This window comes from Corapipo altera, unplaced genomic scaffold (genome assembly GCF_003945725.1).
Source record: "Corapipo altera isolate COAL_440 unplaced genomic scaffold, ASM394572v1 95, whole genome shotgun sequence".
NCBI classification, from domain to species: Eukaryota; Metazoa; Chordata; class Aves; order Passeriformes; family Pipridae; genus Corapipo; species Corapipo altera.
This window is the reverse complement of record NW_020884947.1, coordinates 2,620,686-2,644,366: the sequence shown is the minus strand read 5'-3', so window position 1 is coordinate 2,644,366 and position 23,681 is coordinate 2,620,686. Positions and strand designations below refer to the sequence as shown.

Below are 23,681 nucleotides of genomic sequence, written 5' to 3'. Positions count from 1 at the left end.
TCAGAATGATGAATAAAAAGCAAAGTATTGACTAGAGAGACTACCTGTATTTTAATTAAATGAATGCCAGGGATGTTCCTGGTTGCTGGCAGTCAAAATCTGGAGTGGTAAATTTACCCCAGTCGTGGTTGTGGCTCTGGACCAAACAATTCCTGAAATTGTGTTTGTTTTTCCACCGTCAAACCACACTGTTTCCTAGTTGTTCCATGATCAATTATATCTTTTCTCTGTTTCTAATTCTTAATCCCCTACTTTATACAAAAATTCTACTCTGTAATAATTCTTATTTGCAAATGAAATAGGTTACAGAAAGCAGTAATATTTATTATTCTTTAGACTCTGTGAAAGAGCTTATTTGCTAGTGGTGTTCAGCCTGAAAAGAGTTTTGAGGAGTCCTCATTGTGTCCTTCCAGTATGTGATGGGAGCTTATAAAAAAGAGGGAGAGCAACTTTTTGCATGGACAGATAGTGATGGAACAAGAGGGAATGGTTTTAAACTACAAGAGGGGAGATTAATATTGAATGTTAGGAAGAGGTTCTTTACTCAGGGGGTGGTGAGGCACTGGCACAGGTTGCCCAGAGAAGTTGTGGGTGCCCCATCTCTGGAAGTGTTCAAGGCCAGGTTGGATGGGGGTCTGAGCAACCTGGTTAAGTGGAAGATGTCCCTGTCCATGATGAGGGGTTGGAACAAGGTGGTCATTAAGGTCCCTTCCAAACCAAACCATTCTGTGATTCTATGAAAATAACTGTGAAAATAACTATGAAAATGCTGAAATTTGGTTAAAAGGTAGGATGTTCAGTTTGCCTTCTCAGAATCAGAGTTTGAAAACATTTTAAGCTTCAAGTTCAACACTCATGGGTGTTGATGTGGAATATTTTAACAGTGTTAGTTTTGCAGCAAAGCAATTTTTATCTGTTTTGGAAGCTCACTTGCTATGGTTGATATTAATGAAATTTAACACTTGTCTTACTTTGCACTCTGACAGACTGTCTGTATGGCAGCTTATGGAAATTTCACCTTGTAGTTTACAGTTTCTGGGAGAAGGGCAGCTGTGACATTAGTTTAGACTGGCAGATAATAAGGCAGAGGGAATAAAGTCTTCAGGAAGCATAATGGCTTTTGTCTTTAGAAGAGCTAAACAGTAGCTTTAAATAAACTAGGTAATTAACTAGAAGTTTAACCAGACAGCTTAATTTTATGTCACATTGGTGGCGTATTATCATTGCCATTAAATGCTTTCTTAGTCTTCTAGAATAAATGAAAAATAAAGTTTTAGAATTGCCACCACCACAATTAACATGGAAGCTAGTGAGAAAGCAAGCTCTGAGGAGGCTGGACAGTCCTCAGTTTTTCCATGGTGTCTGATAACGTTTGGCTTTGCTAATTTCATAGAGAAGCTTTCTTGTGCATGAAACTCTGTCTCCAAATAGTCTTCTCCTTCTAGAGTGACTTTGATAAAATGCACACTCCAGAGCTCAGTAAAACGTTTCCTTTTATTTCATTTAACTCAACTTCAACTTTAGTGTCAAGATAAATCTTGAAGAAATGAAAAATGCCAGGGCAATTCATTCTTCACGTTTATATTTGCCTTTAATTCAGTGTTGATCATAGACATAATGCAAACTTAAGCTGCAAGAGTGAAGATTGAAAGAGATGGGATATGAAGTATCTCATCTCCCTCTATAGAACCCATTTGTTCAAGACCCTTATATATAGCATGACTGATTTCTTCCTTTTTTGATTGCCGTTCCAAGATATTTCAATGTTTGTTTCTTGGTTTTTTTCTGAGCTGTGTAGGTGCAGTTTGATGTAGTGTGACACCTCCTCTCTTTTTCCCCTACTTCCTTTTCCCGAGCAAACAATATTATAGCTCCATGTTTTGTTCTGTTTAATGTCTGAGATGACATTACTTCAACTTTTGATTATATATAGAGAACTCTGTTCTTTCTGTTTCACTTTTCTGATATTTGTCTAAAGGCTGCTCTGAAGGCCTATCAGTTTCTTTATGAGGCTTCTAACAGGTCCAAGATGTGTAATTATTTGATACCCTGCTGCAGCTGCCTGTATCATCTCCCAAAATGGCTTCTGTTCCTTCTTTACTATTTGAAGCCTCTTGAAGAAAAGTGTGAAAAGTGTATGTGATAAGTGAAGAAAGAACTCTAAGACCATTGATTTGCATTTAATCCCTGACATTATTGTGTTACACAAATGGCCTCTGACAAATTTTATGCCATCCCAATTTGCATGGGCCCCTTAATCCACTTACATTTATTTGATCTTTCAGTGATGGGATCACTGTTCATGCTCACACCTGAAGATGTAATTTAGTTACCTGACTTTTTCTCTTCTGTACTTGTAGACCCAAATATCCTAAAGTAAGACTGCCCTCTAGTTAATAAATTCCTTCAGCAATCACATGACTCAGAAATAAATATCACTTGTCCATGTAATTCACTATGTAAGAGAGAGTATGGATGTGAGAAGAAAGCCCTTTTTGTTGTTTGTTCCTGCAGGAGTGAAGGAGAGAAAAGGTGAAGGTTGTAGGGTAGGATTTGCTTTTTAAAGCACCCTTATCAATGTCAGGGACTTTCTGTTCCAGCTGACAGATGTCCAGAATTGTGCACGTTTCAAGAAAAATCTGTAAGTGACCTTTTTTGTCAAGAACACTGAAAATTAAGTGCTATCTAATTTGTCTCTTTAATACTCAATATCTATGGCAGCAACATGCAAGGTAAATATCTTAATAAAGATAATGGATCACTTTATTCTCAAATTAATCTTTCCACAAATTGTTACTGATGATAGATATAATTTATGACATGACCTTGTTGCAATTTCTTTATCTGGTTCCCTGCTACTTTAAAATGTAACAACAGAAGACTTCTGGCCCTCAGAGGAAACTGCAAAGACATGTCTTTATCTTCTGTAAAATACATGAAAACTAGATATCATGCTCTTTAAGAGGAGGTTATGAAATAAATCTTCATGCAATGAGCTGTAGAGGCTATCACACAAAATAAATTATTTTATGATTACCTGCTGGAAGAAGTTTTAAACTCTTAAAGAGCTTCTGGATTCTTGCAGAAGTGTTTTATAGAGGTTGTAAAGCTTTTTCTGGTGCTGAACACATATAAAATAAATAAAACCACAGTTTGGAAGGGTGGCATACAAAAAAGGAAAAGTGTCAATGATTTAAAAATGTATCAGAGCTGGTGTACTCTGTGAAGGATGACATCAAGCAGAGAGTGCTGTAGTCTTTCATTCAGATAAGTTGAACACAACTAAAAGCTTTTATAAAAACCTCTAAACTAAATAAAACATAAACTCCTGAATGGGAGTTACCTTCTCCCCTCTGTTTATAAGTACATGATCCCTATATTTACATGAGAGATCCATGCCAAAGGTTCTTCAACATGAGCAGTGGACACTGGAAGGCAGCTCTGCCTCTCTCAGTGCCAGGGTGGGAATAAATATGTATTGGATGGGGACCCTTTGTATTACCCTTTAGATAATGTATCCTAATGCCATAATGTGTTGATTCATTTATTGCTGCATATACTTGGATGAGGAGTTTCTTTGTGTTATTCTGTGACCTTGTATCTCACTTATGCAAACCAGGTCATGACAAAAATGCAGATGCAAGCATTTGACATAACATCTGAATCAGACATGATAAGTGTTTAGAAGTGGCATAGATAGAACAATGAAATAAAAAAGTAATATATACGTGGGTTACATCAGAAAGGTTTCTCTTCCTGTTAGCTGTTGACCTGCTGTTTCATTTCGGACAAGAGGTTAGTCTGCATTTTTGTCTTTGTAGATATCATTGAATCATAGAATTCTGGAATGGTTTGGGTTGGAAGGGACCTTAAAGACTATCTAGTTCCAACCCCTCGCTATGGGCAGGGACACCTTCACTAGACCAGGTTTCTCAGAGCTCCATCCAGCCTGGCCTTGAACACCTAAAGGAATGAGGAGTCCACAGCTGCTCTGGGCAACAGAGAGGTTTCTTTCCTAATTTCTGAAAAGTATCTTAACTGTATTTCCATTCTTCTGGGCAGACTGGACAAATTTCATTTTTCATCCTGCTGTCTCTATGCTCATATCAGGAAGACAATCTCCCTACTTTTTGTTTTGAACATAGTTGTGTAAATGCCTCATAGTTATACAAGGCACATACATGTGGTTGTGTATGTGGTTTTCACTGGACATTCTGTGTCAAACCCTACAGGTTACATCTCTGTATGATAAAAACATTCAGATGGGCTCATTAGATGTATCTTAAGTCTGGCTTTGATCGACACATGAGGCAAAAGTAGTGATCTATTTTGATATGACAATGTCTTCAGGGAAACTGTTTCCCAACCTCTTCGTTTTCTGTATTTTGTAACAGAGATCAGCCATGCAAAAGTAATTCCAAGCTCACTTCTGCAGATTACCTCACAACTGTCTGAGACAGCCTATGCCTGAGCCTTGTCAGCATTTTCCATGAGCCATGGAATAGCAGCTTTTAAAAAAAAATTGTTTATTCTTGCCTGTTGCATTAGCAGTGAGTGGACTGGGTTATGTGTGGCCAGTCTTTTCCATAATTTTAGGATATTCACATACATTGTGGTAGATATTCTGCTTGCCCTAGTATAATAAGGCCTGTGAAACAAGTGAGCTTTCAGAATTGACCTCCTACATGATCCACCCAATGGTGATGCTGCTGTAAAACTGAGCTCTTCTGAAGCTGGAAGTTGTCACTAATAGCATAAATTTTCTGTACCTGTTTCATATGCCAACACAAAGTTCCAGGCACAAACTTAGAAAATATAAACCCCTCATCTGCTATTAAACATCAACAGGTGATTGAAAATGAGAGCTTTATATAGTTCACTGATGAAAATAAAAAAAGCTGTAAAAGCAGCCAGATGAACGAATGTGTATTCACCCATACATTCACTCATTTATTGGACATTAATGACCACATGTAAAATGAATTTAATGGCACTCCGTCTCGTTTCCCACATCAACAACTCACAGCTAGGACTTGGATTAATTGGGAGATGCAAGAGAGCAGCCAAGAGTTTGTGGCTATTATGACTGAGCTTAGCTTGGCTGGAATGCAATGGAGATCAAGGCAATGCATGTCTGCCAGATATTGTGTTTGAGAAGTTTGTTCTGCCTTTTCCTGTGCATAAACAGTCGACTTCCGTCACCATACAGCATTTCTCAGAAATTCTGGAATGTCTTATCGCATTCTTTTAAGACTTATTTCCTCCTATTTCTACCTGTTCTCAAAGTTTTATTTTGGCATTGCTCAAACTTTATGCCCTGTGGCTTCTTTGATTTTTTTTTTTAAATTTTTTTTTGTGTGTTCGTATACTTTATGGTGTGTGAGCTCATTTCCATATCCTAAAATTTGTTTTAATTTTTTTTAGATATTCAGTACAGGTAAAATTAAATCCATTGAGATCTCTACTCTGCATTAAATGTGTTATTCCACTTTATACTTAAGCTTTTTTAAAATAACAAATATGATTGCTAATTTTTTTTTCTTGGGCTTAAAGAAACTTGTTATTCATGTGTTTTAAAGACTTAATGCAGTAGAAACTCTTTGAGATGTCCATTAGACCCCATTAATATATGAAAACATACAATGAATTTTGGAGAAATTATGAAAATAGTCAAGATATTTGCTTTGAAAAAGTAATAAATTATATATGCCTTTTTTTGTTTCATATCTGCACTTAGTTTCTTAGTAATAATTTGATGATATCCTTCTATACTGTTTGCTAGAAAATTTTTCTCCATTTTTTTCACTCTCAGAATAAGACAGCTATTCCCTTTTAGGCATACAGCCCAGTGCTTAGTAGAACCACCTTTTAAAAGACTTAGTATATCTCTACTCTCACAGTGCTTATTAGATTTTCTGCAACTTGTGGCTTTAAGTTGTTTTTCTGTCCTTACAGACCTTTCCAGATTGTTTAGCTCTGCTAATTCCTTCCCAGGATAATGAGATCTGCTACCCTGAACGTGTCTTCTAGCACAGAAATCTGCTCTTTTTCCCACCTAGTAGATGTCTATCAAATAAAGTACTATGAAGCAAAGTACTTGCAGAGCAGTGCTAAACAAAGCAAGGTAAAGGACAAACAAGTCAGAGACGTGGAAATAACCTGAGACAAGTAGGCAGGCAAGGACAGGAATGTAGGAGGTGAAGTACTGCACATTTGGAGATTTGAAGATGGTGAAAATATTGATTATGGTCTTGAACTTTTCCCAGCATATGTGGGAACGAGTAATGAGAACGATGTCATAAAATGGAAAAATACACTTCATGCTAGAGCTGGTAACTGCGTATTTATTTCTTGCAGGGCTTCAGGAATTGTGCTATTTCCACAACAAAATCTGAAGCAAATTCTTTTTCCGCTTGAGCTTTTTTCCTGCAGCAGTTTCTATAACATTGCAATAACATTCTTTCTCCAGGTGCCCACACAGTGCTGTGTGAGCTGGAATCACTGCCTCAGTGCCACTGCCCAGCATCTGAGACTGCTTTATGCCCATTCACCTTCCTTTTCCAGATTCAAATTTATTAAAAAAAAATACATTTCCATTAAAGATCTATTTTACATCCTACCTTAATTCAGCACTGAGTATTTTCATGCATTGGATGGCTTGCTTAAAAATTTCTTATACAAATAAGCAGGTAGTAATGTCTTCTTTTCAACATTATGGTGTTCCATGAGTCCAAAGACAAAAGAAAAGTTTTATCTTGAAATAGGTTCTCACAGTACCCATTTAAAACAAATTAATTGTAACAAACATAAATTATTTTGTTGAGGAAACAGGATGAAGCAGAAAGCCCACTAGGGATTTCTAACATGGCTGCTGCAATTCTGAGAAATTACACACCTCCCCTTTAATTTTGTTTTTCAAAGGAATAAATATCCTTTAACTCAAACTGCAGGAATGCTGCTCTGTATTACAGAACGAATCAAACATTTGAGTAGAAACCAATCATTGTCAATACAAGCAGAAAAAAAGCATTTATTAGGAAAAAGAATGAATAGTTTTGATTAATGACTTCTGTTTGCTCAAGCAGTTTTGATTTATATAGCAATTTCCTACTTTATTATTATGTGTTCTTGCATGTGGTACATGAATTTGCAAATACTCAGTTTGATGGATGTGATGCCTCTCTGCCCAGTGCTCACATTTCCCACTGACACACTAGGAGGTGTTGACTGACCATTTTGGTTTTAACATTATATTAAAAGAAATATTTGACACAAAGCTCTGAAATTTTAATTTCTTCCCAATGTTTCGTGATTAACCACAGACCAGGAAATGCAAAGTGACTGTTGGGTTGCCATGAGTACGTGATGCATGTACATCTGCACTGATAATTGTGTTAGGCAAGGTTTTATTCTTATTGCTGACACTGCCGATCATGATTATAACAATAAGACTATTTGTTTTTCCCAGTCAGCCCTTTCAAGCTGAAGTCTGGATAATGCATAATCATCCTCAAAATCCTGGCAGCAGTTCTCATTGTGCACATAATTGAGTTCTAGTGTCATCTTTCACTGTTAAAATTTCTCTAGTATCACCAGTCCCTCCCAGCAAGTCTCACCTTGTGTCTTCCTCAGTACTGTGATCTGAGAATTTTGTTTCCCTACAGAAACTTTTTTCTCTACATGACTTCTTACCCACTGTGTTCTTTCTGTTGTAGCCCTTTTTCAGAGAAGTGAGCAGCTGACATATTCAGTGCCTCTCAGTTTTCTCTAGCCTCTGACTTCAGTAAATCTGCAAGTAAATTCTGTTGCTGTTTTCCTATTTCTTGCCTTTTCCAGGCAAATCAAATTATGCAGTACTAGGAAAGCAGTATTACATTTTGCATGGTTTCCCTGGTTTCAGCATTCTTCAGTCTTGGTTCTGCATCTCAGAAAGGTCCTTAGGTAAGATTAGCTCTCTTACCAGATTCTTTTTTCTCTCCTGGTTCTGGATAAATGCTTTCTCAAGTGTCTATATAGTTTTCTGCCAGGTTCTTTGATTCCTGAAGTCTTTCTGCTGGAGATTGTTTCAGGAAATCCTTAATGATGTCTAGTTTCCTAATTCTACACTTATTAGCTCCAATTGCCACTTTGTCCTCTTACTCAGGTACACTTGGGAATCTCAACCTACTTTGTTCAAAAGATCCATGAACTTTTGACCTGGCATAACTAAGCAAATAAATTATAAGAATCCCAAAGCAGAATGATTGACTTAAGTGGGAATAATCTTCATTACATATGGAAAACCCTGTATTAAATTATCCAGTTGCTCATGTTTCTTAGCTAAACTGAGCAGTGCGAAGTCCATTTTACCTTTGAGCAATTAGTAACATTCAAAGGAGCAATGTGAGCTTCTACAAAACTGAAGACTATTTGCCTGATGAAGGTTTGAAACTATGTTCAATTTTATTTTTCTTCTTCAAAAAAATCTGTACTGCCCTAAGGACTTTCTTAAATCTGATTGCACTCAAAGCCTGCCTGTTTAACATTCAGAATGCCTGATTATACCAGCACTAAGCACAGACTAAAATCAGTATATGGCCCAAGTAAGCAAAAATAGGTGTTTGACTATTATAATAATGGTGAAAGACTCTCCTTCAAGAAGATACACAAGAATACACCTACATTTTCTCAAAGCACTTCAGCCAAAACTTTCACAACAAAGCATCTATCACGGCAAAAACCCCTCATAACAAACCACAGCAAACTTTGGTTTTAAAAATACAACCAAATTGTAATGAACAGGCTCATGAGGAATCTTATTCCCAAAGGGTACAGGTGTCATCAGATATCTCTGATAACAATTCATCTCTCATGTTCCAAATACAATTTGTGTAGATATTTGTTTTCAGAGTGTGAGTAGATGATCGAGATTTCCCTCAATACGCTTCCCTTTAAACCAAGTGATCAATATTCTTCAGTGCTTTCAGTTGTCAATAGTGTCAGCATCCTTTCTGAAGCTGCATTTGGATAAGGTAGCACACACTTGATTGTGGAGTCACAGCTTTTTATTTTTCACATTGCTAAATCCAGTAGCCCTTCATAGGACTGTTTACATCAGTGAAGGGGAACTGGGCAGGATGATACTTTGCTGGGAGTGATGTAACTACACTCTCTGGTTCAGAAACAGTCAGTGCTGCTGTTCTGTGAAGCCCCGCCATTGTGGAGCTCTGTAAGGCATATGGAGAGATTCAGTGCATGCTTCTATCAGTCATTTCTTGATGAAAGGTTGGATATTCCTGTTAGTGAAGCCCTAATAATAGCCTTTTTAAAACCAGCTTTAGGTCAGACTTCTGCTTTGAGTCTGTAGACTCTCACATCTTAAAGAAATGCTGTTGCTGGAAATATCTAATTTTTCTCATGGGTCAATATTAAATTCTCCTCAATCTGAAGAACTAATAATATAGTAGTAGGATTTTTCCTAGCCAAGAATTTGATTGAAAAGGAAAGGAGAAGATTAGGATTAAAATAAATATTTTCATTTACTATGGACTGTCACCACCAAAATTTGTATAGAAGTTGTGCATTCCTGGCTGACAACAAAAGCCTTTAAGTGCTTCTGTTCACATCTTACAATTTTGTAGTTATTAAATGATTATTGACTTTAAATAAATTTTCTGCATGGATAACAAATTACTTTTAATTGACAATGTGTGATTTTTGTTTGTTTGTTTAGGAAAGGTATTCCAAGTGAAGAAGTGAAACATGCTGATAGAGAGCAAGCAAAGCGTATAGTTTACTCAGTGGTTTATGGAGCAGGTAGGCATTTTTTAGCAAAAAAACCCCAGCTGCAATAAGTTTATACTTTATTTGTAATTTATATAAGTGGACTGAATTGCTAAAGATAAATAAAAGTTTGTCAGGGTATTACCTTTTTATTTTTATCAAGGATTATTAAATTATCTACCCAGTATCAAAATTATCAAATTGCCATATACAAAGATTATCTGATTTTGTATTTATTTGCTACTGATGTAACTGAATAATTTGCTTTATCTAAAATGAGTTTAATTTTGAGTGTACTTTGCATTCTCTCAGTATATAGATAGAGATGAGAATTGTGTCCAGATGGCTTTTCAATGCCTTCAATGCTGGAGAAAGGCCTCCCTGGACAACCTGTGCCAGTGCTTGGTCATCCTCACAGTGTAAAAGTGTTTCCTTACTTTGAGTCTTAATGTTTACTGCCATTTCTTTACCATCCAGAAAATTTGCCAAAATCCACTGTTCCCCATCCTGCCTAAGTCCAGCCCAGGTCCCAGTTAAGTCAAGATGTTCGATGTACTTTCCAAAACTGCCTACCATTTCTTAAATTTGGCCCAACTCTCCTAATGCTTCACACATGGTTAGAATTACCTTTTCTGGGGAGACAGATGTTTGTATATCATCAGCCTACAAGCTGTTGTGAATTGGATTTAGTGAACAGCTGACTAAACTTTATGTAGGTCTTCTGGAGAAATCCAAAAGCTCTACAGAAGATGAGTACTTGAAAAACTCATTTAGTAAATGAGAGTCCTGGGCTGCAGGCTATATGTAACTTGTAAACACTTAATGCTGCATCTCAGGTTCCTGAGATGCTTTCTAAACCATCTTTTGCACTGAGTCACCAGTAGTCCTTGAACCAAAGGCAGAATTGGCCAGGGCATTCAATTTATTGTTTATGGCATTCAACTGGGAAGGGAAGAAAAACACTTCAAATTGAGCTCTCCAGAATATCTCTTTTGTGTGTATAGGGGTGTGTGTGGGTTATATACACACATATAAGACTAAATATATATATATACACACGCACCTGGATTTTTACATTAAGCTGTATTTAATTTTAAACATCTGTGTTTAAAATCTGCATTAAAAAAAGCCCAGCGCTTGTTTCCTGCAATGTAAATTCAGACTCCCATTTCCAGCTTGAATGGTTTCATCACAGGGTTATTTTACAAAATGCAAGCAATAGCACTCCTGCCCCTTGTTCCATGCACATGCTGCACATTTCCTATCCCCTTCACTGTGGGTGGAACAGCAGATACCAGATGTAATCAGACTGAATCACCACCAGTTGAATGCCCTGTAGTTCTGTATATAATCAGAAATGCCTCAGTTACTGGGGCTAGAGCCTCTCTCAGTGAAGCCTTTGTCTATCTACTCATGCTATAGAGAACTTCCAGGATTAGATTTAAGCACAGTATTGGCACTCCCTTGCTTGCTCTGAAACAGCCACTGAACATTTTGGTGCAGCAGCACTTAAGATTTAAGTATCTCCTTTACTCACTTACTTTGTGTCCCTCTCTCTCAAACGAGGGCAGTTGAAGCACCTCAAAGATAATAAGATGTTTCCAGTTCATTAGCTGTGTGATCAGTTCCTAATTAAGACATGAAATGATATCATTAAACTACTTAGATGGAAACTGGGCTGACGAAAAGTAATTGTTAGATACCTGAAATTGATGGACTGAATTCCATTCACAGTTTGTCTCCCTTCAAAAGATGGCTCACTTTTCATTAAGAAGACATTTTGATACAACTGAAGAGTGTGAATAATACTTCTTTTAGGATTAAAAACTACATAAACATTCCCGAGGATCTTGCCTCTATTATGCTTACAGGAGTTAATGAAAACTTGTCATGTAGTAAATAGTATTGTTTTTGGTTTTGTTTTCTTAGCTTTAGGTTATCCTTGGTTTATGTTTTCAAGGTCTTTTCTGTAATTCTGGAGGATAATAAAGAAAGAAGGTTTGTTATTAGGAAAAGGTTCTTTCCCCAGAGGGTGGGTGGGTGGGTGTGGGAACAGGCTCCCCAGAACAGTGGTCACAGCACCAAGCCTGACAGAGTTCAAGAATTGTTTGGATTATACTCTCAGGCACATGATGCAATTCTTGGAGTGCCCTGTGTTGGACCAGGAATTGGTCTTGATGATCCTTGTGGGTCCCTTCCAACTCAGGATATTCTATGAATACTTTTGCTTGATTTGGAGCAGTTCAATTCACGTGCTTCTGCCTCAGTCATCTTGTAAAACTAAAACATGGAGAACTTAAACATCTGTAAAATAAGGAATTCATTCAGTTCAATGCCCTAAATTGACACAGAGGGATGTCAAAGTGTTTAAATGAAAACTAATGCTATTTTCAATTTTGAAAGATGGTATTACAGAATGGAGAACACTAAAAATCACAGGCTACTACTAATAATTCCCCTGGCATAGATAACTCAAGGAGAGTGCTCAGGGAAGCTTTAGTCCACTCCTGGGCTTTACTTGGCATGGCCTATGCTCCTGTGTTGTGGAACATGATCTGACACAATTATGTGGCTGTACCTTCACCTCTTTTTGCTTCCCAGGAACTGTATTTCCCTGGGACCTTTCAGACGTCCTTGCTAATTTTGTGCCTTAATTTTCCTAGTATTTTATGCAATACTTTGTTCTCTATATTAATAGTTCTTTAAATGGATAACATGGACAAACTTAGATGTTACAGTTCTCTAAGGAAGCTACAGAAGTCTTCTAGCTGTTAGCAATATGTGCTTTAGCAGATAAATTTATCATTTGCTAACCCAGGAAGAAAACCCAAATTAGTTAGATGTCAAAAAAAAAAAAAAAAGTACAGACCTATAATAGCTCAGCAAGTGTCATCCTGGATGTCTTGTGAATGTCTTCCTCTAGTCCCTTGTCCAGACTGGTGTTCCTGCAGCTCAATGCAGATCCTGGCATGACTGAGAACAAAATGCTACAGAATTATTCTGAAATGCACATCGGACTGACAGTGATGGCATTTAGGTGGCTGAAATCCTCTCTCTTTTAAAAGTGCTAGATAATTTTTCTTGACAGTATTACCGTGACAAGGACTATTCTGTGCCTTTCGTGCCTTGAGATGTCACCTCTCAGCTTATGTTCTTTGCAGACACGGGGCTGGTTCTGTGTTGCTGTGCAGCTGACACAAATATATCTGTCTTTCAAACTTCATATGACTAATGTTGATGTATGTTTTATTTTTGCTGGAACTGTTTAGTTTATAAATGTGTTTCAACTGTAGCTCTTAGTTTATATTTTCACACTCTGAAAAACTGTCTTCAGGTTTTTTCCACATTTTTATAAGTGCTTTTAGGTCCAGCGTAATATATCTTGTGTACCTATATTCTGTCCAAAAGCTATTATTCCTTTCTCTCTCTGTTGAAACACTTTTTTCTGATTTTTCTTTTCTTTTTTCTACCCTTTTATCTCAAAACTTGGACACAGATTTTTACAGACATTGAGAAGCCTGTTTGAAATCTGTGGGACTCAGTCTCCTAACAGCCTTTCTAAATTCAGGCTATTTGATCTGATTGCTTCAGCAGTTAAGTTTTTGTGATTTCGACACCAACTCTAAAGCTTCTAGCTAAACTCAACCTCACACATCTCAATTCCTTTTTAGATCTTCATTTATATTTGTGTTTGTTTAAAATTGATTTCCTGTCTTTATCTGCTCTTCAGAGTTTTCAGATTTCTACTCTGAATTAATAAAATGATACTTAAAGCTTCACAGAGTTATTCTGTGAACAAAAGATTTCAACCACATTATAGGTATAAATTTTAACTAGGAATTTCTTAATGACATAATTCTGGTATACTTCTTATTAATTATATACTTAGTCCAGTAACTTCAGTAAAACATTCAAGCTGAGAGTTAAACATTTATTTTGTTGACATGTGATTGTAGTATATCAGATCCATCCTCTTTCACAGAGAGAGCTGAGTAAAGTTAATTCCAGTAATTGTACATGGAACAGTGCTATTGTATATAGTGGATTTCTGTTCTGCTTTATTGCATAATAAAGATAATTTCTCTACCATCAGGTAAAGAACGTCTTGCTGACTGCTTGGGAATTACTCCTCTTCAAGCCAGTCAATTTATAGAGAGTTTTATGCAAAAATACAAGAAAGTGCATGAATTTACGAAGAAAACCATTGAGCAATGCCGAAATAAAGGTAATCCAAAGTCTGTGACCACATTGTATGTACTGATCAGCACTGTTTGACAGTGGTGAAGACAAACATTCAGCTCAACCCAAATTCTGATAGTTGTAATACAATAAAAAAAGATGGAAGATCATTTCTTGGTGAATTGGGTTTGGGGTTTTGTTTCTTTTTTTAACCCTAAGAGGAGCTGCTTAAACCTGTCTGCCTTTTCTCAGAAAGATGCTAACAGAGTAAGACATCTGTTCTCAGAGTGAACCCTACTTAATGTCAAGTTACACTGCGTCATTTTGACATATGATGTACTCTAACACAAAGAAGCCCAGGGAATCTTTTACTTAATAAATAGGCTACATGGCTGCTGGACCGTGGAAGCTCAGCCAATTACACAGCCAATTTTTTAAAACTTATTTTTTATTTGCATCAGTCAGAATTTATGTGCTTGAAGTTCAGGTGGTAGCTGTGATGACAGATGTGTGCAGAGTGCTTCTTGGAGCCAGCAGCTGCAAACTCTTCTTGCATCAAATTTGTTGTTAGTCTACATATTCATTTATATTTAGTGAATCCTAGGAGTGCAGTAATTTGAGGAGAGAAAACATAGCTGCTTGAAATATTGTCTTTTAAAAGCTAATTAGCAGAACTGTCAAAATTGAGTTCTTTTGTTTCTTAAAAGGGCACGCAGTACTAAGACATTTTGTAGAAATAAATAGTAAATTTACAATATAATATTACCCACCATTGTATGTCATGATAGAAACATGTAATTGACTTCTGGTCATGAAAATGGGTAGTATTCCTTTTTTGTACTTTGTAAGGCCTACAAATCTGCTGGAAGCATGAGCTGTCATTGTGTCACGCAGTTGTGTTCCTTCATTCATTAATGTTAGTCAAGAAAAGTGAAGCTACTGAACAATATATTTTCAGCTAGAATTGAGCCCAACATAACATACCTAGTAAAATACTACACAGTATTACACATTTGTTATATATTTATGATCTACTTAAAATAGCAGCATTCTTTTCTTAAAAATGAATGCATTTCAATAAACGAACTTCTGTGGTAGAGAATCTGGTTTATAAGTTCGGTAGATAAGAGTGTCATGACTGATGTTCTAATGTCAAGGCACATTTGTCTAATTAATTCTTACTCCTCCTTGCACTGCTGTCTATCAAACATTTTTTAAACCATTAATGGTAGAAGAGCAACCTCTTTAGGTTGTACAACCTCTAAAAATCTGCAGCACATCAGCATTATTTAATATTTTTCTTGTTAATCCACCTCAGATTCTAGCTTTCCAACAAAAACATTCCAACCTAGTGAGGTCATATTAAGGTAATTTTTCTTTATCTGCAGTTCAAAGGTGAGCAGCATCCACCCAACTAATATTATTTAGGTGTTATGAATGTCTGATATTCCATATAGACATGATAAGCTTATAAATAATTATTTTTGATGAAGATATTTGTTATTGTATTTATTACTATATTGCTGTTGTTTTTTAATGAAATTGTTGGCATATTAAAAAGACTCCTTTAAGACCTCATTCAGATATGTATTTGCAGATTAATCATTGACCCCAGACACATCCTCTGCCACTGTTACATGAATGATGGTATTTGTCTGGGGATGCTGATCAGTTATGAGTATTGCAGGGACGATTCTGTTGTGGAGTCACACCTCATGGGAATAAGGAGATTACAGCAAATCTATTTTTACCTGAGAATATAATATTTCAACAGTTCCATCTTTAAATACTGTTCTTTGTGGAAAATCTTAGTTAAACTGGAAAGACTGATTTGCCAAAGAATATCCTAACCCCCAGATAATTGAGTTCCTTGCTCCAAAACTGGTACTTTTGGTATCAGCATATACTAATTCACAGAAAGCAGTATTAATTCAACAGAACCATCTTCTTCCTCTTCACATAAGCCTGAGTGTGTGTTGTTCATGGTAAGGTTATACCTTTTCTTTGAAGAGGTCTCCTTACCACTTGTGCTTGCATGGCTTGGTTGCCACAGAGGAAATGAAGCCGTGGCAGACTGAACTTCCATATAATGACAATTCATGGGTAATCAAGGGGATCAGAACTATAGCAGAATATTTTTTTAAAGATTTATTTTTCACGTGGATGATCTTTTAATTTTTCTTAAAATAAGAAGTTTAGTTTTGAAGATAAGCTAAGTTTTTGTATGTGTTCTTTTGACAAGAGCATCCTCATGTCTCTTTTCCTTCTCAACTCTTCTCTCTTGCCCTCCCAAGTAGTTTCTTTAGCACAATACATCATTAGTCCTAATGTAAAATTTTAACTGTGTTTTCATATGTTTCTTTTAAACTAAAAATCCCCACCACACTAAAGTTAAGAAAGTTTGGCTGTAAAAGAAACACAGAAATGCCACATAAAGAAAATGGAAAAAAAAAGATATAATTTTGTTTTTTTTCCCCAAAAACTATTTTATATTTTTGGAATATATTCATTACTGATTTAATTACTTTACAAATTGATTTTTCTTTACTATTCCCAAGTAAACTACTCATTGCATGAAAAGCTCTAATTATGGCTGCTAATAGATAGCTAATTCTGCTAGGTATTTATAGGTTCATCTCCCACAGAGAGAGTTTGGTGGTTTATCAGTAGACATTCCTAATGAAAATACAGCTTTAATGAGCAGAAGTTTTCCTTGTATAACATGTACCAATTCTCTGAGTGAAATAATTATTAAATCCCAAATACAATAAGCATTTAAAGTTTAAATAAGGTCTGTTTTCAGAGTACAAAAATTGACTCGGGCAGCACATAATTACAAATATCTATATTATCTTCAAAAAGAACGTTTGAAATTTAATCACTCTAAGAATACTGATTTCTATTTAAATCCTACCAGGTTATGTGGTTTCCATAATGGGACGTAAAAGACCCCTGGCCAACATCAATGCCCAGGATTACAAACTGCGCACTCAGGCAGAGAGGCAGGCTGTCAATTTTGTTGTTCAAGGTAAAGACCCACCCACCTACCTTCCTGCTTATCTACCTGTCTCTTTATCTCTGCTTGGCTTTAGTGGGCAACAATTCTGGTAATCTCAGAAGAATGAAAATTCTAGTAGTCTGCTGGAGGAAGTGTGAGGTTTTACCATGAAAGAGAAGTTAAAATTATGTCATCTGACTATCTTGGAAATTGCTGGTAAACAACAACAATAATAACAACAACAACAGGATAAATGTTTTGATACATTGGAGTGCTCTGTGGTGGTTAAATAATGCATACTGTGTATAGAGAGAATATCTGGAATTCAGTTCTTCTGATGCATTGTTGTATTTAAACATTTTCCTTTCTGGTTTTCCTAGTTTGTTATTCCAGAAGGGTTTCTGTAATTACGCTGCTTACAGATTCTAGCTTTTATTTTGCCAGATAGCTCTGGTTTAAGAAATATAAAACATTACAAGAGTTGTGTGTTGTTAGTATTTGTTTTGAAACCCAACTCGTTCGTTGTAAGAAACATTCAAACTTAATTCTGTGAAGGGCAAGAAAAAAGATGTTTTTTCACAGAAAAACCTTGCCAATTTACCATATAGATTGAAAATGTAGAAATCAGCAGTAAGTGCTTACATGCTAGTTAATCTGATGCATTAATATACTCTGTTTAAATCACTTGGGGTTCAGTTGTGTACAGAATTTAGCTACCCAAGGGGAAAAAACAACCTGAGCTTCCAGTCCCAGACTGAGATGCTTCCTACTAAGCTATCCCTTGGAAGAATTACTTTCTAATTGGTGATGCTGACAGGGTTTTCCTTAAGTTATGTTGGAAGTGTACAATTTACAGGCAGGTGAAAAGTGCTTTCTAGACATGGTGATGGAGTGCTCCTTATAAAGTGATTTGAATTTTCCTTTTGAAAGGATTGTGTGCTAGGTTTTGTTTTTATCTCTCCAAATATTATTCATTTTAATGTTTCGTGTTTAAAATGACGTAAGTATTTATGTCATGTTTGACAATCCTTATAATTTGTAACTGACTTTCAGTACTGTCTCTGCAAGGACGCCCACAGATCTAGAATTCTAATATATACCCCTTGCTTGAGTAATAGTTGTGCTCGAGTGACAGTGCCTTGCTGTAAGAGGCCCCCACCTGTAGAATTTTAAAATGTCCTTGTAAGATCTGCAGCAAAGGTTTATGGGCATACCTGTCCAGCCTTCTCCAGAGCCTCGTGCTCAGTTTAGCTGCTCCCATCCAGCTGGATGGAGCCCCTCCAGGTGAAGGCACGATGCTTGAGCCAACACAGCAAGTCCTGCTGAGCTTACAGTGCACCATTAATAAAGAAACACGGCCCTCTGAGCAGCACTTGCTCTGTCCATCTGTCCCAAGAGCTGGAGCTGAGGCAAAGCTGTCACAGGACTGTCTACCAAACACTCATTCCTAAGTACCTACGATAATATTGTCATAGTTCACTGTTGGACAAATCTGATGAAAAATAATGTGGTTGTTACTCAAAACATTTGATATTGTAAGGTGTGATAAAACAAGGATGAAAAACTCTAAAATATTTGGTATTCCCAAATTTTATAAAAAATTTCATTCTAGACTACAATGATTTTTTAATTTCAGGATTTCAGCCACGAGATAATACTTTAGGAATGTAAAAACTTAATAAATTGTATTAAAACCTTTTATCATAGTTAGTGAACTAAACTACATTTAATTTATGTGTTCTATAGTTATACCTATAGTCTGATTAATTTAAGTAGTTTGCATTTTGGTTATCGTAGCAGCAACTGGTAGCAGAAGACTTCTTCTGATGCATGACAATATTGAGAGGAATGTAGAGCCCCACCTTTTACTTACTGCAACTGGGTTTCTCACACTTCTTTCATTTTTTCTCTTTTTGAATATTTCCAGTTCAATAGTTTTCACCAATGTACAGCATAATATTCTTCAGTTATAATTCAGCTCTACCTATCCACATAGAGCAAACCATTCATTTTATCTTTTATTATTTATTTATAGTTGTGACAAAATCAACCAGAAGGATATAATTATTTTCTTTTTAAAAATTTAAAATAGCTTATCTCTAAAGATCATCTCTCAGAAAAAATGATTTTGAGAATTCTTTTGTATTTTATTACTTTACATTTTTTCATTAAGAATATATATAGAACATATGTATTGTGATGGACTAAATACTCAATTACACAGTTTTATTCTCATGATCACTAAGTTACCTGACCTTTACTGAAACATCCTTTGCTACCTTTTATACCAATGTGTCCCTTTTTGTGATGTATTGAATCAATTTGACACATCATTTGAACAGGAAAACAAGACAGGTATTTGAGGCTAAACTTGCAGTCAGACATTGCCATCTCTCAGCCATAGGTCTGCACTTGATACAGTCAATGACCAAAACAGTCTTAGCACAGGATTCAGAGGAGGCAGTTTGTCACAGAAAACTGTGGAGGAAGAAGAGCTGTAAGTCTGAGTCCTCGTTCTCTTAGACATTCTCCCTTAGCCAGAAGGGCCAGCCCCAGGGAAGTGGTCATGGCACCAAGCCTGTCAGAGTTCAAGGAGTGTCTGGATGGTGCTCTTGGACATATGGTTCAGATTTAGTGTCCTGCAAGGAGCAGGGAGTTGGACTCGATGATCCTTATAGGTCCCTTCTGACTGGGGGTATCCTATGATTCTATGATTATCTCCCAGCACAGTACCCTTACAACTTACCTACCTGGCTGTTCCTTATCCCTACTCTGAAAGTTGAACCATTTGGAAGAAAGAATTCAAAATTCGTTGAGTTACGGGGTGCGAGAAGGTTACAGGGTGCAGTCTAGGACATTTAGGATATCTGATGGGACAAAGAAGATTATGGCTTCCAATCCTTACCTAAAGGATTGTTTCTGTATTTTATCTGATAAATCTTTTATGTCAAGTATATGGTTCAGAACAGAGCCTTTCACCAAACTGCAGGCCTGGAGAATCATTCTGCCTCTTGATCACCAGAAATGTGTTATCTATTATGTACCATGACACTGTTTTATGCACCACTGCTCTTAACACTGTAATGTAATGAATATATGAATATACATCAAATACACATGGAAATATGAAAAAGTACAAAATTAAGGTTCCAAATTGAAATGCAGCACTGAAGCAATGTTGTGACCTTTTGTGACAATAAATTTGAATGGATTTATAGATAAATTTTAATTCAAACTTAGATAATTTCAGACTTTTTTTTATAAAAAGGAATTTTTCAACCTATAGCTATGACTGACAAATTCACCTTTAATTTACACATAATTTCATATTGTTATTTTCTAGTTTTAATTAACATGTAATTATTTTGTTTGTTATTTATTAATCTTATAATCTGTTTCACATATTACATCAGTTGGATCTGCTAGTTTTGAAAGTTCTGATAATTCAGAATCTTCGGATGTTTTTCATTCCTATGCCATAGTTCCAAGAAGAACGTTTTCCTTTTGCGTGCTTTAAATTAAAAGCAGATCACTTTCTTTCATAGGCTCTGCAGCTGATCTTTGTAAAATGGCCATGGTGAAGATTTTTACCTCTGTTGTCGTTTCTTCCACTTTAACAGCCAGGTTAGTAATGAATGACTGCAAAACTGTTTGTTCTTAAAGCAAAATCGGCTGAAATGAATATATTTCTGGCATTTTAAGCAGCTGTAGAAATATCATGTATGCCTCTGAATCTTTTAACAAGCAAAGACTTGTGGGATGGTTTTATACATTTAAAGTTACATCTTTGTACTTTAATGGTTGGATCTGTAAATCCATCCCAAGGCAATAAAATGCCCCAGGGCCATTTAAACTCAGTCAGATCCAGTTCAGTGGTAGTTCCGCATCTTTGAAATCAAGCCCACTGATCATATCCTTCCTGTATTTTGAGGGTATTGTACAGTGGGAATTGAACATTCAATGGGCTGGGAAAAAAAACAGGAATCAGGAAACCAGTACTCAAGCAAAATAAATGAACGTTTTTTATTCTTGTATAGATGGCTTTCCTTTGCTAAAGAAAAACTTGGTCATCATGATTTTCTTCTGCTGTGACTGCTGAGAGTTGGGCAGGAGATCACAGAACATCCCTAAGAGTTTTACACCACTAGCAGAAATAATGAAGTCTACTTTTCCTGTAAAAAGGATGGAGGGGATGGTGCAGAGAGCCAGGGACCATTATTATTTGCTGAAATAGAAAGATACTTTGTAGTCAAACAGGCAGAAAAAAAGCCCAAACAAATGGGTTCTCATCTTGTGTAATGCTGTAGTAAACAATCCAGTGGCACATGAATTTGTTCAGTAGAAGTTCAAATAAAAGCAGAGATAGCAGATAGCACAGAACATCAGTGTTTCTGTCATCTAGAAGGGGTAATAACAACTTAGCTGTAGCAATCATGTGTTAAAGACTTCAGTGGGTATTTAGGTTACAAAGGAACAGGGTTTGGCCTTCCAAATATACTTGGCAATTATGTGTAATATCTAACCTATAAATACTCTGTGTGTGTGTGTATGTGTGTGTGTATAATTTACACACAGTGGTGTTGTCTTATTTGATCCATGTTTGAAAACATATAAATTCCACTTTTTGAATTCAAAGTTAGAGTCGTTCCTATGCCAAAAATAAAACTGTTGAGTGTTCTTGGTAGTAGAGATCTGAAATGGGAAATGATTCTTTGGTGGAGATCCTGCCTGCATTCAGACAGTGGTTCATTTCTGTGTTAAATGTTGGATGATGCACTATCACATATTGCATTCTACATTTTCAAGCAGATTCTCTGCACTGATTATAATTCTTTTTGATACCCGAGTTGAATGAAGAGACCAGAATCTGATGGCTGTGGCATGGATGAAAATTTCTGTATCAGTAGCAAGCAAAACTTCGAGTTAGATTAGTGATAGAGGAGTAGCCAACAGTGTTTAGTAGGGGAGGCAAGTGGAGGTGCTGAGAGGGCAAAGAACATACTCCCTTCTGCAGTTCCTACCTGGCACACAGATCTTTAGGTTCAGTAACTGGCTGTTTGTTGTCTGAGAAAGCCAAATGTCATGTCTGATAAAGCTCATGAATGTTTTCTTCTCTCTCAACAGAAAATTTTGTTTGGGTTTTTATTTCTCAAAACTATTTATTTTAAAGAAGTAGTGTCACCAAATGGCTGAGGAGGTAACAGATATGGGGAAATATTGGAGTTTTACACGTTGACATTCCTTGTGAAAGCTTAGGGGAATGGCTACACCAGACAACAGCAAAGTATCACTGCCTATCCTACTTATTCTTATCATAAATGTCACAGCTGGGAAAGATCAAAACTGCAAGGACATGTCAAAGAGATAGACTAGTTTAAACAAGAATTTTGAACTCCTGCCAGCCATTAACAACTGAATGGCTTTGCTAGAGGAGAGCATTTTAATAGTCAATAATGGCTCCTTGCTGTAATATTTAGTAGGTACTTATGGCCAGACTTGTCAGAAAAGCACAATCAATGCCTTTATAAATTCTGTGAACACTCACCAGTTTGGACAGTGGCATTTGAAAGCATCAGTGGGGTGTTGCCAAAAGAGTATGGGACTGAAACTTGAAATATTGTGTTTCCACTTGCCTGCCAGGTGACATTCAGTTAGTTATTTTTTCAGTAGTCTGTTTCTTGATTTTCTTATCAGTCAAGTCAGGATAATGATCCTAACATCCTTTATGAAACCCTTTGAAAAATATTGTTAAAAGGAAGTGTGTACATAATCGGTGCTCTTGTTGTAACAGTGGGAATGCACAGTAACTCTTCCAAAAGGAAAATATAATCAATCTCCTATTATCATCCCATCAGATCATATTCATTCCAAAGATAGCACACTACTATCTTTTCTTCTATCTTCATCCCCTTGTAAGTATCTTTATTTCCCTATTAGAATTTCTAATTTTGGAAACAGAATTTTCACTTTGAACAGCATATCAAAGGGAAATATCATTTTTACAGGCTTTAGAAGTGTTTATGAACATTTACACTGGGAGACAGTATCCTATTAAGCATAGCTAGGTTTTGGCTAATGCTCAACATTTTGTCTTCCTTACCTTGGAAATAAAGAAAAAATAATTCTGGGTAAGGTCTTACAGTTTTTAGTGTTAGTTTGCAGTCTTCACTCACAGCACTGCATTCATTGTTCTGCTCTGGAAGCTGTTCAGCTGTGAGCAAGCTCTGACCTGACAATCTGAAACTTCATTTTCGTGTGACTAGCAGTTAGTAGATTTTCAGTTATTATTTGCACATATGATACTGCATTTGGAAGTCAGGGAAAGGTAATCAAGTCACATTTTCATGAGGCTTCATCAGAGAGGCCTTCTTGATGAAACAGGATATTCCACTGTGACTGATCAATTCTATTTTGGCAACTAGCAGTCTCATTTTTCTCTTTGTGTTCCTTCATCTTTTAATTCAAATGCCAGCCTAGCAGGTTATGCTTTGACAGTAAAAAATCAATCAGTTACTTGGAAATAATTTTACAGAAACCAGGAAAAGTAGCATTAAATGCAACACATATGATATGGATCTGATATTAGTATGAGTTGGCTACTGGTATCTCTGCATTTTGTGTGGCACTGACAAGTAATCACATTTTCTTCAGACTTCCATATTACCTAGATCTTTCTTAAGATGCTGTTCTGCTGCTGCTGGCCAAGTTGCTTGCTGAAAATGTGCTGCTGACATAAATTATT

General features: G+C 36.3%; 1 protein-coding gene across 11 annotated transcripts in view; it reads left to right on the top strand.

The window, feature by feature from the left end:
- The window catches only part of LOC113956321 (DNA polymerase nu-like), a 107,225-nt gene that overhangs the window by 64,504 nt on the left and 19,040 nt on the right, over positions 1 to 23,681 (top strand). For 8 of the 11 annotated variants that reach the window (XM_027662725.1, XM_027662729.1, XM_027662728.1 and 5 more), the window contains 4 exons: positions 9,713 to 9,795; positions 13,856 to 13,987; positions 16,859 to 16,969; positions 20,485 to 20,563. In XM_027662725.1, coding sequence (XP_027518526.1) covers positions 9,713 to 9,795; positions 13,856 to 13,987; positions 16,859 to 16,969; positions 20,485 to 20,563 — 405 coding nt within the window. Of the gene's footprint in view, positions 1 to 9,712; positions 9,796 to 13,258; positions 13,348 to 13,855; positions 13,988 to 16,858; positions 16,970 to 20,484; positions 20,564 to 23,681 lie in introns of those variants that run through there. The other 3 variants (XM_027662733.1, XR_003530807.1, XM_027662734.1) reach the window with 3 other exon arrangements.